At 45.7% G+C, this 13,673-nt stretch overlaps 1 protein-coding gene across 1 annotated transcript; it reads left to right on the top strand.

Annotated features, from left to right (window-relative positions):
• Positions 1–876: 876 nt before the first annotated feature.
• LOC145340433 (NACHT, LRR and PYD domains-containing protein 3-like) lies at positions 877–13,126 on the top strand (the record flags this gene model as incomplete). The annotated part of the gene is made up of 2 exons (XM_080184901.1): positions 877–2,623; positions 13,040–13,126. Coding segments are annotated over exons 1-2 (1,493 nt in total), but the record flags the coding sequence as incomplete, so codon positions are not given.
• Positions 13,127–13,673: the final 547 nt, after the last annotated feature.

Here is a 13,673-nt window from a genome sequence, read left to right as displayed (position 1 = left end):
GGGAGCTGGCGAACAGACCCCGCTGGAGTGATGGGGATGACATCGAAACCCCTAGGAGGGTGGAGGTGGCTGGGGTACCCTGGGCATTGCCAGCCTGGGCCCCTGGCACTGCCAAAGGGGCAGAGTCCTAATGTCCAGGACACCTTGGCACTGTCTACTGGGTATTGAGCAGTGCCAAGAGTTCAGAGCCTAATGGGGATCTGGCCTGTGGGGGTGAGGGTGGGGAGTCCCACTTCCACTCTGCATTCTGTCTGAGTGACAGAGGGAGGGAGGGACAGCGATTGGGGCTGGCCATCAGGGTGGGGAGAGGGGACCAGCCTGCTGGGGGCTGTGAAACCTATGTCGGGGTGGGGGGGATGGGTCAGGACCGTGTGGGGGTGGAGGGAAATGATGGCCTGGGTGTGTTCATGGGGCTAACGACCAGGGTGCCGGCAGTGTGGGGTCACTATGCATGCGCTGATCTTTGTGCTGACACATCGCACACACAGTGGCCACTCAGTGCGATGCTGCCGGTCTCTCCAACCGGAATAGGGTCCATTCACTGATTTTCCATCTGATTCACACTCGTCCACTCTGCTGTGCACAGATTGTGGGAGATTCATTTTGAAACTCTCGCTGAAAAGTCAAGCATGATTTACTCCAGTTTTTACACAAATTCGACATTTGGATTCCTGTTTGGGAGAATCACCCCCAACATGTTATAGAAATATTGGAATTAAATGACAATCTGAAACTTTGTGGAAATTAATCATTGTGAAATGAGGTTTCCAATAACTCAATTTTATATCCGACTCAAACCTTGACTGACAGTGTAAAATAAATCCCTCAAATCAGCAAAGACAGTGTCTTAATGTAACTAACATTTTCTCTCTGTTCTGATTGAAGATCTCCAACAGAAACACAAGGAGACACTCCGGGTACAAACTGAAACTCTGAGAGTGAACACTATCCTCATAAAGGAGAAGGTTAAGATTTTCCAGCTGGTTGATCGATACGCTGAGCTAACGGTTATTTCCAATGTTCGAGATCGGACACTTGTCGAACATGAACTGCTGGCAAGAGGCCGAGACCATGAAAAATGGAGAGAGAAACATCTCCGGAAAGAACTGGAAAAAATCCGAACTGATCAATTGTTTCAGAGCAGCTTTTCCCAGAGAAAATCCAAATCTGGGAATTCAGCAGCAGTGAGCGGAGTCCCGGGAATTGGAAAAACAACAATGGTACAAAAGATTGTTTATGACTGGGCCACTGGGAAAATATACCCACACTTTCAATTTGTCTTCAGTTTTAAATTCCGGGATTTGAACACTATTAACTGTAGAATAAACCTGAGGAATCTGATATTGGATCAGTATCCTTACTTTGGGAATATTCTGGGAGAGCTCTGGAAGAACCCAGAGGGATTGCTGTTTATATTCGATGGTTTGGATGAATTCAAGGACAGGATTGATTTTGCCGACAATCGGAGAAATACAGAACCTCAGTCCATGTGCACAGATCCTGAATGCTGGTGTGAAGTGTCTGACATTGTGTACAGTTTAATACAGCACAAGCTGCTCCCAGGATGTTCAGTGCTAGTGACCAGCCGCCCTACTGCATTACATTTATTAGAAAAGGCTGAGATCAGTGTCTGGGCTGAAATCCTGGGATTTGTTGGTGATGAACGGAAGAAATATTTCAACAAGTTTTTTGAAGATCAGACGGTGGCAGCAGCTGTTTTCAAACACGTGGAGGAGAACGAGATCCTGTACACCATGTGTTACAACCCTTCCTACTGCTGGATCCTCGCTCTGTCACTGGGTCCCTTCTTTACTCAAAGTGACGGGAAACAGCAGCAAGTTCCCAAGACCATCACCCAACTATATTCCTACTATATTTACAACATTCTGAAAAACCATGGCCGAGAGATTGAAAATCCCCGTGATGTGTTACTGAAGCTTGGTGAGATGGCCTACACAGGAGTCTCCAAGAAGAAGATTGTGTTTGGAAATGCAGATTTGATTGAGTACAATCTACAACCTTCCCAGTTCCTGTCTGGGTTCCTGATGGAGCTTTTGGAGAGAGATGATTCTGCCCAGAGTGTGGTTTATACATTCCCACACCTCACCATCCAAGAGTTTGTATCTGCACTCACACAATTCCTGACTCCAGATCCCGGGGAGATCGGGAAACTCCTCAGTGAAGCCCACAGCGAGGAAGATGGGCGATTTGAGATATTTCTCCGTTTTGTTGCTGGTCTCTCCTCCCCACAGTCAGCTCGACCCCTGGAGGAGTTTCTGGGTAAATTTCCTCATCAAACAACCTGCCGAGTGATTGACTGGGTGAAGGAGAAGGTTGAACGGCAGATTGGAGACACACAGACTGAAACTGGGAAACGGAAGCTCCTGAACACATTCCACTATCTGTTTGAGTCTCAGAATAAAGCACTGGCTGAGAACACAGTGGGATCTGTGAAAACACTTTCATTTAGTGGATTGCGACTGACTCCGATTGACTGTGCAGTCCTGTCTCATGTCATTGGACTCTGTGATACAATAAAACACCTCGATCTACAGCAATGCCACATTCAGTGTGAAGGGCTCCGGCGGCTGGGACCTGTTCTGCACATGAGTCCGGGATTGAGGTAATTGTTTGGTCCTGTCCCTGATATTTTCATTGAGAAGCCATTTCCTTTGTCCCACATAAAACAGAGACATGTTCAGTTGAGGAAGTCGAGAGGGAAACAATGTCCAATGGTCACAGAGAAAGTGTGGGAGAATGGTGTAAAGTAATAATGTTCATTTCAGAGCAGCTGCAGATATGATGGGCCGATTGGCCTCATTCTGAACCTGTAATAAATCTGTGATTCTCTGATAAAACTACATCATTTCAAGAAGGCAGATTCTCGTGGATAAATAGCCATGGGCAATAAATGTTGGCAACACCAGCGATGATCACATTCCTTGAGTGATTGAAAGCGTTATTGGGATACATTTTAAATAATTAGAGGTGTAAAGGCCTCCCTACAAAATTTAAAAATAAATATTTCACTCTCCCAACAAAACCCATCTGATTCTGTATGATGCTAGAAAACAAAATTGTTTCTCTGTGTTCAGTACAGCTTACAGTTTGTAGCTAATTATTATCAGGATTATTTTCCTGTACACTGCCTCTCATGTATTATAGTTGGTGTGTATTATATCGGACAGTGTCCCTTTATAATTCATGTGATCACCGGTGACATCAGTCAGGGTTGAAGTGGAAGTTCAGTCTTGTATTAACCTTTACAGTGGGCAGTTATGAAAATAAACCTCCCTGTTCGGTTACAGCAGCCCACCAGTTTTCTCTTTCACTGCAGCCTCATAAAACCTGAACCACTCACTGTGTTTAAAAAAAAGTTGTTTTTTTCACACTGTATTTGCAACTTTTGCAAATCAATTTAAATCATGTTGTTGATCCTTGTCCAAACAGCAAATGTTGATTTGCTACCTGCTCTGTCCAGCACCATCACTATTTTGAACATTTCAAATCTCTTCTTAGCATTCTTCCTTCCAAGGAGAACAACCTCTCCAATCGATCCTCGTGACTTAAGTTTCACATCCTTGTAGCCAATCTTGTAAACATCTTCAGCACTCTCTCCAATGTGTTCTAAGCCTTCCTAAAGTATGACACGGTGCAGTGAGATCTTTTTTCAGATTTGGCACAGCCTCCTTGCTCTTGTACTCGATGCCCCTATTGACAATGTTATGATCCCAGCTGATGTCTGGACAGTCAGGTCTAAGAGCAGAACTCCGGCTTAGTAAATCGTGACTTTCATTCATTGTTTTATTATTTAGAAATGGAGATGAACAGAATAACAAAGTAGTCGATTAACTTTTAACAAAAGACTAAAACCTTTGTTAAGAAAAAACTACAGTGCCCCACTACTTCACCCATCTAACTTCACAGATGTCTGCAGATCTGTAAGGATGACATGAGTTACAGAATAGATCTTATGCTCTAATGCTCTCAGTAAGTACACAGTCAGTGTAAACCAACAGGCCACCCATGGTCAGATACACCATCTGTGTAGGTGTGACCTGTTCAGTAAGGACAGGTGGCACTTGAATCCCAGGGGGACCAATATCTTGGTGGGAAGGTTGGCTAGGGCTACTGGGGGGAATTTAAACTAGAAAGGTTGGGGGGAGGGAATAGAGATGAGGAGACTGAGAGTGAGGAGGTTAGCTCCCGGGTAGGGAAGGACTGTAGACAGTATGAGAAGGAGGTTAGACGGGTGTTGGAGAAGGGAAGTGCCCAGACCGAGGGTCTGAGGTGTGTCTATTTTAACACCAGGAGTGTAGTGAATAAAGTAGATGAGCTTAGGGCGTGGATTGCTGCTTGGGAATGTGATGTGGTGGCCATTACGGAGACTTGGATGTCTCAGGGACAGGACTGGGTACTTCAGGTGCCAGGTTTCAGATGCTTCAGGAAGGACAGGGAGGGTGGCAGAAGAGGTGGTGGAGTGGCACTGTTGATCAGGGACAGTGTCATGGCTGCAGAGAAGGTGGATGCCGTGGAGGGAATATCTACAGAGTCTCTGTGGGTGGAAGTTAGGAACAGCAAAGAGTCGATAACTTTGCTGGGTGTATTCTATAGGCCACCCAATAGTGACAGGGAAGTTGAGATGCAGATAGGGAAACAGATTCTAGAGAGATGTAGTAATAACAGAGTTGTCGTGATGGGAGACTTCAATTTCCCAAACATCGACTGGAATACCCCTAGGGTAAGGGGTTTGGATGGGGAGGAGTTTGTTAGGTGTGTTCAGGAAGGTTTCCTGACACAGTACGTGGATAAGCCGACGAGAGGAGAGGCTGTACTTGACCTGGTACTGGCGAATGAACCAGGACAGGTGTCGGATCTCTCGGTAGGAGAGCATCTCGGGGATGGAGATCATAATTCTATCTCCTTCACGATAGCATTGGAAAGAGATAGGATCAGGCAGGCTAGGAAGGTGTTTGTCTGGAGTAAGGGGAAATACGAAGACATCAGGCAGATAATTGGATGAATAAACTGGAAGGAGGTGTTCTTGGGGAAAAGTACTGAAGGAAGGTGGTGGATTTTCAAGGAATGTTTGTCTGGAGCTCTGCATGACAACGTTCCGATGAGACAAGGAGGTTTTGGTAGGTCGCGGGAACCGTGGTGCACGAAGGCTGTGATGAACCTAGTCAGGAAGAAAGGAAAGGCGTATAAAAGGTTCAGAGAGCTAGGAGATGTTAAGGATCTTGAGGAGTATAAGGATTGTAGAAAGGAGCTTAAAAAAGAAATTAGGAGAGCCAGAAGGGGTCATGAGAAGGCCTTGGTGGGTAAGATTAAGGAGAATCCCAAGGCCTTCTACAAATATGTGAAGAGTAAAAGGATGAGAAGTGAAGGGATAGGACCTATAAAAGGTGAAGGGGGGAAAAGTCTGTGTGGAACCGGGAGACATGGCAGAGGTGCTTAATGAGTACTTTGCCTCGGTATTCACGGTGGAAAGTGATCTGGGAGGTTGTACTACAGGTTTGTGGCAGTCTGAAAAGATTGAGTATGTGGATATTAAGAAAGAGGATGTGTTAGAACTTTTAAACTCTATCAAGATAGACAAGTCGCCGGGACCGGATGGGATGTAGCCCAGGTTACTGTGGAAGGTGAGGGAAGTGATTGCAGAGTCCCTGGCGATGATCTTTGCATCGTCGCTGGAGACGGGAGAGGTTCCAGAGGATTGGAGGATTGCGGATGTGGTTCCTATTTTCAAGAAAGGGAACAGGGATAGCCTGGGAAATTACCGACCGGTGAGTCTGACCTCAGTGGTTGGTAAGTTGATGGAGATGGTTCTGAGGGACAAGGTTTATGAGCATTTAGAGAAGTTTAGAATGATCAGGAATAGTCAGCATGGTTTTGTCAAGGGCAGGTTGTGCCTTACGAGCCTAGTTGAGTTCTTTGAAAATGTGACTAAACACATTGATGAAGGAAGAGCAGTGGATGTGGTTTATATGGACTTCAGCAAGGCGTTTGATAAGGTCCCCCATGCAAGACTTCTTGAGAAGGTGAGAGGGCATGGGATCCAAGGGCCTTTGGCCTTGTGGATCCAGAACTGGCTTGCCTGCAGAAGGCAGAGAGTGGTTGTGGATGGGTCTTTTTCTGCATGGAGGTCGGTCACCAGTGGAGTGCCCCAGGGATCTGTTCTAGGACCCTCGCTGTTTGTCATTTTCATAAATGACCTGGATGAGGAAGTGGAGGGAGGGGTTAGTATGTTTGCCGTTGATACGAAGGTTGGTGGTGTTGTGGATGGTCTGGAGGGATGTCAGAAGTTGCAGTGTGACATAGATAGGATGCAAGACTGGGTGGAGAAGTGGCAGATGGACTTCAACGCGGATAAATGTGTAGTGATCCACTTTGGCAGGACCAATGGGATGAAGGAATACAATATCAAGGGCAGGAGTCTTAGCAGTGTTGAAGAGCAGAAGGATCTTGGGGTCCGGGTCCATAGGACTCTTAAATCGGCCTCGCAGGTGGAGGATGTGGTCAAGAAGGCGTATGGTGTACTGGCCTTCATTAATCAAGGGATTGAGTTTAGGAGTCGGGAGGTAATGCTGCAACTTTATAAGACCCTTGTCAGACCCCACTTGGAGTACTGTGCACAGTTCTGGTCACCTCACTGTAGGAAGGATGTGGAAGCTATTGAGAGGGTACAGAGGAGATTTACAAGGATGTTGCCTGGATTGGGAGGCATGCCTTATGAAGATAGGTTGAGGGAGCTGGGACTCTTCTCCCTGGAGAGACGAAGGTTGAGAGGTGACCTGATAGAGGTTTATAAAATGTTGAGAGGAATAGATAGGGTGGATTCTCGGAGGCTATTTCCCAGGGCTGAAATGGTCACTATGAGAGGACACAGGTTTAAGGTGCAGGGAAGCAAGTACAGAGGAGATGTTAGGGGTAAGTTTTTCACTCAGAGGGTGGTGAGTGAATGGAATCGGCTGCCGTCGATGATGGTAGAGGCGAACTCACTGGGGTCTTTTAAGAGACTTCTGGATGAGTATATGGGATTTAATAGGATTGGGAGTTACAGATAGTTCTATGGCTTGGTAGGTTATAGATGTCATCGGCGCAACTAGTGGGCCGAAGGGCCTGTTTGTGCTGTAGTGTTCTATGTTCTATCTCTGAAACCAAGTGACAGATGCCGCCCAAAGTAACTTAGTGGATTCTTCTTCAAATACCCCCAAATGTTTGTAACAATGTGAGAAAACTTGTCTCACTGGGATTCTTGCTTCCACTCTACAAACTCCACTCTAGAAAAAAAAGCCTTTGGAATCCTTCCCCAACCAACACTTCCTCTCAGATGCCTTCACCAAGGATCCCCCTCCAATATTTCAATGTTTCCTTTTAGTATTCCTCCATACTCAGCCAGGCCAACAGTACACAGCTCCTCTTGACTATATGAAGGTGTCACCAACTTTAGGGTGATATCAGATGTCTGGATACTCGTGAGCAAACTTTACCATGTCCGCATTTAGCAGCTCTGTTTGTAACTGGGAGCCTCTCTCTGCTCCTCTCTTTAACTTTGGGAGCAGTAGCTTGTTCAGATTCAGGTATTATTGTCACTTTGACTTCTGTCTTCCTGACACTCCTCTTTTCCTCCTTGGTTTCTGACGGTGATTTATCTTTTGGGTTCTGCTTTCTGAATCCCTGCATTGTCCTGTCTCTATTGGCAGCCTCTGTAAACACCGTCTTGCTTCTTGGGTTAACTGGTTACAACTGAAACTCAGTGTTTCTATCATTCACTGTGGGTCTCTGAATGTAAGCAATCATTTTCTTAACCTCGATAACTCTTACAGTATCGTAACCCTTAAATTAAAATGCAGGGACAGTTTAAAGTGAAACCAGGCAGGCAGCTTTGTTTAACATGAAGTGAAATTAAAGTTTTGGCCCTTTCTGAGCTCACAAGCACAGAAACACAAATTAAACTTAAACTCAGGGATTATTATCTGATACCCACAAACATAAACTAATTCATAACAGTAAATCCCAAGATGCTGTATTCTTTATTAACTGCTACCTACACTTACCCTGCTAACAGCAATGGTCAATGTACATATACGTCCAGTCCCTCTGATCCTGCAATCCGTTAACAATTCTACCGATTATTTTATATTGCTTCCTCATGCGCACGTTTCCTGAAAGTCTCACCTCACATGTCTCTGCATTGAACTTAATCTGCCACCTATCTGTACACTCCACCATGGTCTGTTTTTCAGTCCCAAGCTCCCCTCCTCACAGTTTCTGATGCCTCAAAGATTTGTGTGACTAACAAACTTTGAAATTTTCCTCAAGACTGTAAACACCGAGATCATTCATATATATCAGGGAAAAGCAAGGATCCCAATACTGACCGCTAGGATTCTCCACTACAGACATCCTCCAGCCTGGAAAATATCCATTACTCTTTATTCATCCAATTTTGTATCCACATTAATACTTTCCCATTTATTTATTGAGCTTATGTCACAAGTCTGTTGTGTCACTGCATCAGATGATTTTTGAATATCTGTGTACACCACATCAACAGCAGAACCGTCATTGACCCTCTCTGTTGCTTCCTCCAATTCACAGCAATATAAAGCCAGTGGCAAACAGCATGTTTTGTTTACCAACCAATGGATTTAGTTTTCCTCTATGTCACTATTAGATTCACCATTTCCCTTTTGAACTCAGTGTGGGCCACCTCAGAGTAGTTAAATGATTAACTGACCCTCCGACAATCAGCTAAGTTTAACAGTACTGCTCCAGGCTGGAGCCACAGGCTTGACTACATTAGATAGACCCACTCTTTTAGGTTGTGGTTACTGGCTCCTGGCCCTCCCTTCATCCACTCCAACAAACTGAGATAGATGATACAATGTCAATAGTTAAGAGGCACTAAGAGGGATCCACTCTCACAGTTTTACCATTTAACTCTCCGTAAAATCTACAATTCTCATAAAATCCTGGATTTCTGTAACAGCAGAAATGATTTGAATTTCCGGAAACGTAGCAGGGTCAGTGAGATTCAGGAGGGTAATTCTGATGATCAGGAAATGAGACCAGAATGTGGGACATGTTTAAAATTACTTTCTTGTTCACAGGATGTGGGGTGGGGAGAATTTGAACGGGAGGGGAACTAATGTCTTAGCGGGGAGGTTAGCTGGGGTGTTTATGAAGGGTTTAAACTAATATGGAGGGGGGGTGGGGAGGTGGCTGGGAGAGAGTCGGGTGAAAGGAGAAGTATCAGGGAGAAGGAGGTTCCGAGGGACACTTGTGGGTTGAACTGTGTCTGTTTCAATGCTAGGAGTGTGACAGGGAAAACGGATGAGCTTAGGGCCGTGATGTTTGTGAGGCAGTTAGATGTGGTGGCTGTAACGGAGGCGTGGTTAAGGGAAGGGCAGGACTGGCAGCTGAATGTTCCTGGGTACAAGTGTTTTAGGTGTGACAGAGGAGGGTTGAAGAGAGGTGGAGGGGTGGCACTGTTAGTCAAGGAAAACGTCACAGTAGTGCAGAGGGAGGACGATATGGAAGAGATAGGGATTGAGTCAGTGTGGGTGGAGTTGAGGAATAAAAAGGGAGAGATTACGTTGCTAGGGGTGTACTATAGGCCACCCAACAGCCCAAAGTCAGTGGAGGAAGGCATTTGCAGGGGCATTTTGGATAGGTGCAGGAAGAATAGAGTGGTTGTAGTGGGTGACTTTAATCTTCCTGGAGTGAATTGGAGGGGGCCTAGAGCTGGGGGTACGGAGGGAGAGGAGTTTGTGAAATGTGTTTTGGAAGGGTCTCTAGAGCAGTATATAACTAGTTCGACTAGGGGAGAGGCTATACTGGATTTAGTGTTGGGTAATGAGCCGGGGCAGGTGGGAGAGGTAGAGGTAGGTGAACATGTGGCTAACAGTGACCACAAGTCCGTCTACTTTAGGATAAAAATGGAAAGGGACGAGTGCCGGCCGAACGGGAGTGTGCTGAACTGGGGAAAGGCGAGCTATGGCAGGATTAGGAGTGAGCTGCAGGACACTGATTGGGAGGGACTGTTAGCTGGCAAGTCCATGGTTGGCAAGTGGGAGGCTTTTAAGGGTGAAATGAAATGGTTGCAGGGGAGGTATGTTCCGGTTAAGAGGAAGGATGGGAAAGGTAGGATTAGAGAGCCGTGGATTACAGGGGGTATCGAAGACTTGGTCAGGAAGAAGAGGGAGGCGTATGTTAGGTCGAAACGACTGGGTACGGAGAGTGCACTGGAGGAATATAGAGAGAGTAGGAGGGAGCTAAAAAGGGGAATTAGAAGGGAGAAGAGAGGGCATGAAATGGCTTTTGCTGGTAGGATTAAGGAAAATCCGAAGGCATTTTATTCCTATATTAGGAGCAAGAGAGTAGTTAGAGGGAAAATTGGTCCTCTTAGGGACAAGAGTGGAAAGTTGTGTATTGAGTCGGAGGGAATGGGGGAGCTCCTGAATGAATACTTTGAGTCGGTATTCACGAAGGAGAGGGGTTCGGAATCGTGCGGTCTCTTGGAGGGAGCTGAGGATCAGTTGCAGGATATAGTTATTACGAGGGAGGAAGTGCTAGGGCTTTTAGGTAGCGTAAGGACAGATAAAGCTCCGGGGCCTGATGGTATTTAACCCAGGCTGCTTAGGGAGGTGAAAGATGAAATTGCTGGGCCTCTGGCGCAAATCTTTGTCTCTTCTTTGGACACAGGTGAGGTCCCAGAAGACTGGAGGGTAGCAAATGTGGTACCGCTGTTTAAAAAAGGTAGTAGGGATAACCCCAGAAATTATAGGCCGGTGAGTTTGACGTCAGTGGTAGGGAAGTTAATGGAAAAAATACTTAGGGGTAGGATGTATGAGCATTTGGAGCGTTGCGATCTGATTAGGGATACGCAACATGGCTTTGTTAGAGGGAGGTCTTGCCTTACGAATCTGGTGGAATTCTTTGAGGAGGTGACAAAAACGGTTGACGATGGGAGAGCCGTTGATGTCATCTATATGGATTTCAGTAAGGCGTTTGACAAAGTCCCTCATGGTAGGCTGGTAGAAAAGGTTAAGGTGCATGGGATATGAGGTCAGGTAGCTAGGTGGATTGAGAACTGGCTGGGTAATAGGAGACAGAGGGTAGTAGTGGAGGGGACTTTGTCCGGCTGGAGGCCAGTGACCAGTGGTGTGCCGCAGGGCTCAGTACTGGGACCTCTCCTCTTTGTAGTCTACATAAATGACTTGGAAGAGGGTGTAGGTGGTGTGATCAGCAAGTTTGCAGATGACACCAAGATGGCAGGGTTGGCGGGTACTGAACTGGATTGTCAGGCGATACAACAGGATATAGATAGGTTGGTGCATTGGGCAGATAGGTGGCAGATGGAATTTAATCCTGACAAATGCGAGGTGATGCATTTTGGAAGGAATAATGTAGAGAGGAGTTATGTGATTAAAGGTAGATAAATTAGGAGTATAGAAACACAGAGGGACCTGGGAGTGCAGGTTCACAAATCCATGAAGGTTGCGACACAAGTGGAGAATGTTGTCAGGAAGGCTTATGGAATGCTAGCCTTTACAGGTAGGGGTATAGAGTATAAAAGCTGCCGTCTAATGCTTCAGTTGTATAGAACGTTGGTTAGACCGCATTTGGAGTACTGCGTCCAGTTCTGGTCACCTTACTACTGGAAGGACGTGGAGGCTCTGGAAAGGGTGCAGAGGAGGTTTACCAGGATGTTGCCTGGCATGGAGGGGCTGGGTTATGAGGAAAGGTTGGAGAAACTGAGACTGTTCTCCTTGGAAAGACAGAGATTGAGGGGGGACATGATAGAGGTATATAAGATACTGAAGGGAATAGATAGAGTCAATAGTGAGAGACTGCTCCCTAGACTGGTAACAAATACAAGAGGACATGATTTAAGGGTGAGGGGGGAGAGGTATAATTTGGATATGAGAGGAAGGTTCTTTACGCAGAGAGTTGTGGGGGTGTGGAATGCGCTACTGAGTAGGGTGGTGGAGGCGGGAACGTTGGACTCGTTTAAGGTTCAGTTAGATAGGCACATGAGTGAAACGAGGATGGAGGGTTACGGTAGGGATATTAAATAAGGGTTAGAACCTCGGGAGACACCGGAAAGGCAGGCTTGTGATTAACGTTTTTGTCTTTTATTCCGCAGGTGGAGGTCCACCTCGTTGTCAAACGAGGGGCATGCACACGGTGGGTCGTGCGTGGGCTACTCTTGGAGGTTCCGGGAGTGGCCTAGTACTTCGTGTCAGTGTGTGTGCTTGATCCTAGACCGGTAGACGGGCGCCGCAACAGCTCGGTGACTAGCACTGCTAGCTGTGCAGATACATGGATTTGGGCCTGTGTCTGTGGGAGTTTGCGCATTCTCCCCGTGTCTGCGTGGGTTTCCTCCGGACGCTCCGGTTTCCTCCCACACCCCAAAGATGTGCTCTTAGCCTGATTGGTTTTACCAAATTGACACTATTCTCCCCTGAATCTGGCTAAGTCAGGGGTTCTATACGTAGACATGCAGGGTAGAATAGGTGTAGGGTGATGCGGCGGCACGGGCTCATTGGGCCGAAGGGCCTGTTTCCCGTGCTGGGTTGTTCTTTGTTCTTTGTTATCTCCTGCTCTAGGGGCCATTAGCAGTGGGAAATAAATGCTGGTCTCGTCAGTGACACCCATATCCCATGGACAATTAAACAAAATGTACATTTTGAGAGGTGTAAAAGTGGTTTCCCCAGGTGGCAAACCAGTGAGAGTGAATTGTTCAGCTGTTTCAATGCTGACTATTGCCTTTTCCATTCAACAGATTTGATTTATTATTGTCACATTTATTAGTGCCAAAGCATAACATACATAGGGAAGGAAAGGAAAGAGTCCAGAATGTAGTGTTAAAGCCACAGCTAGGGTGTAGAGAAAGATCAACTTGGGTGAGATATCGTAACTTAAATCAGTTCACCATTGGTGCTAAGTTTCTGACACAAAAATAGACCCAGCTATTTCTCCTGCCGAATATTAATCTGAATTTAGCGTGTTTTTCACTTTCTCCATTTAGTCTGATTGGCAAGAAAGTGGGAGATTCAGGAGTGAAACTATTGTCTGCGGCTCTGAGGAACCCAGAATGTAAAATACAGAAACTGGAGTAAGTATCAGACTGTGTGAGATTGTGTTAATAATCAGTGAATGTCTAACACTGTAAATTGTTATCTGTGTCAGTAATAGTGTCATTAATAACCATTCCACATCATTCCTGTCAGTATTCATGTTAAACATCACGGATTCACTCTGATTCCTGAAATCTTTCTCTCTCTGATCTCCAGTTTGGAGAGTAACAGCCTCAGATATTCTCACCTCTGCTCTCAGTACAAACCAGTCAGTGATGTGTCTGAACCTGAGTTACAATAAACTGTGAGATTCAGGAGTGGAAGATTTAACTAATCATTTATAATTATTCTCAAAACCATTCATGAGAATAAAAAAGATGGACAAAAAAATTAAATGTTTATAGAATTACCAGATATGGCTGGTCACATGTTCAATTTAGTTAAATTTGTCATATAGATGTCTGTCAGCTTCTCAGTTTGATTAAACATAGAAAACTGCTGTATATTGGTAAGGCAGATTACAAACTACATTGAATTCTGATGAGTTTTATCCCGAGGGATCCACTCTCAAATTTATATTAAACG

This window comes from Carcharhinus amblyrhynchos, unplaced genomic scaffold (assembly GCF_965287045.1).
Source record: "Carcharhinus amblyrhynchos unplaced genomic scaffold, sCarAmb.v2.hapA chromosome_1014, whole genome shotgun sequence".
Classification (NCBI taxonomy): domain Eukaryota; kingdom Metazoa; phylum Chordata; class Chondrichthyes; order Carcharhiniformes; family Carcharhinidae; genus Carcharhinus; species Carcharhinus amblyrhynchos.
Note: the sequence above shows the minus strand (reverse complement) of the source record. Positions and strands in the feature narration are given on the sequence as shown.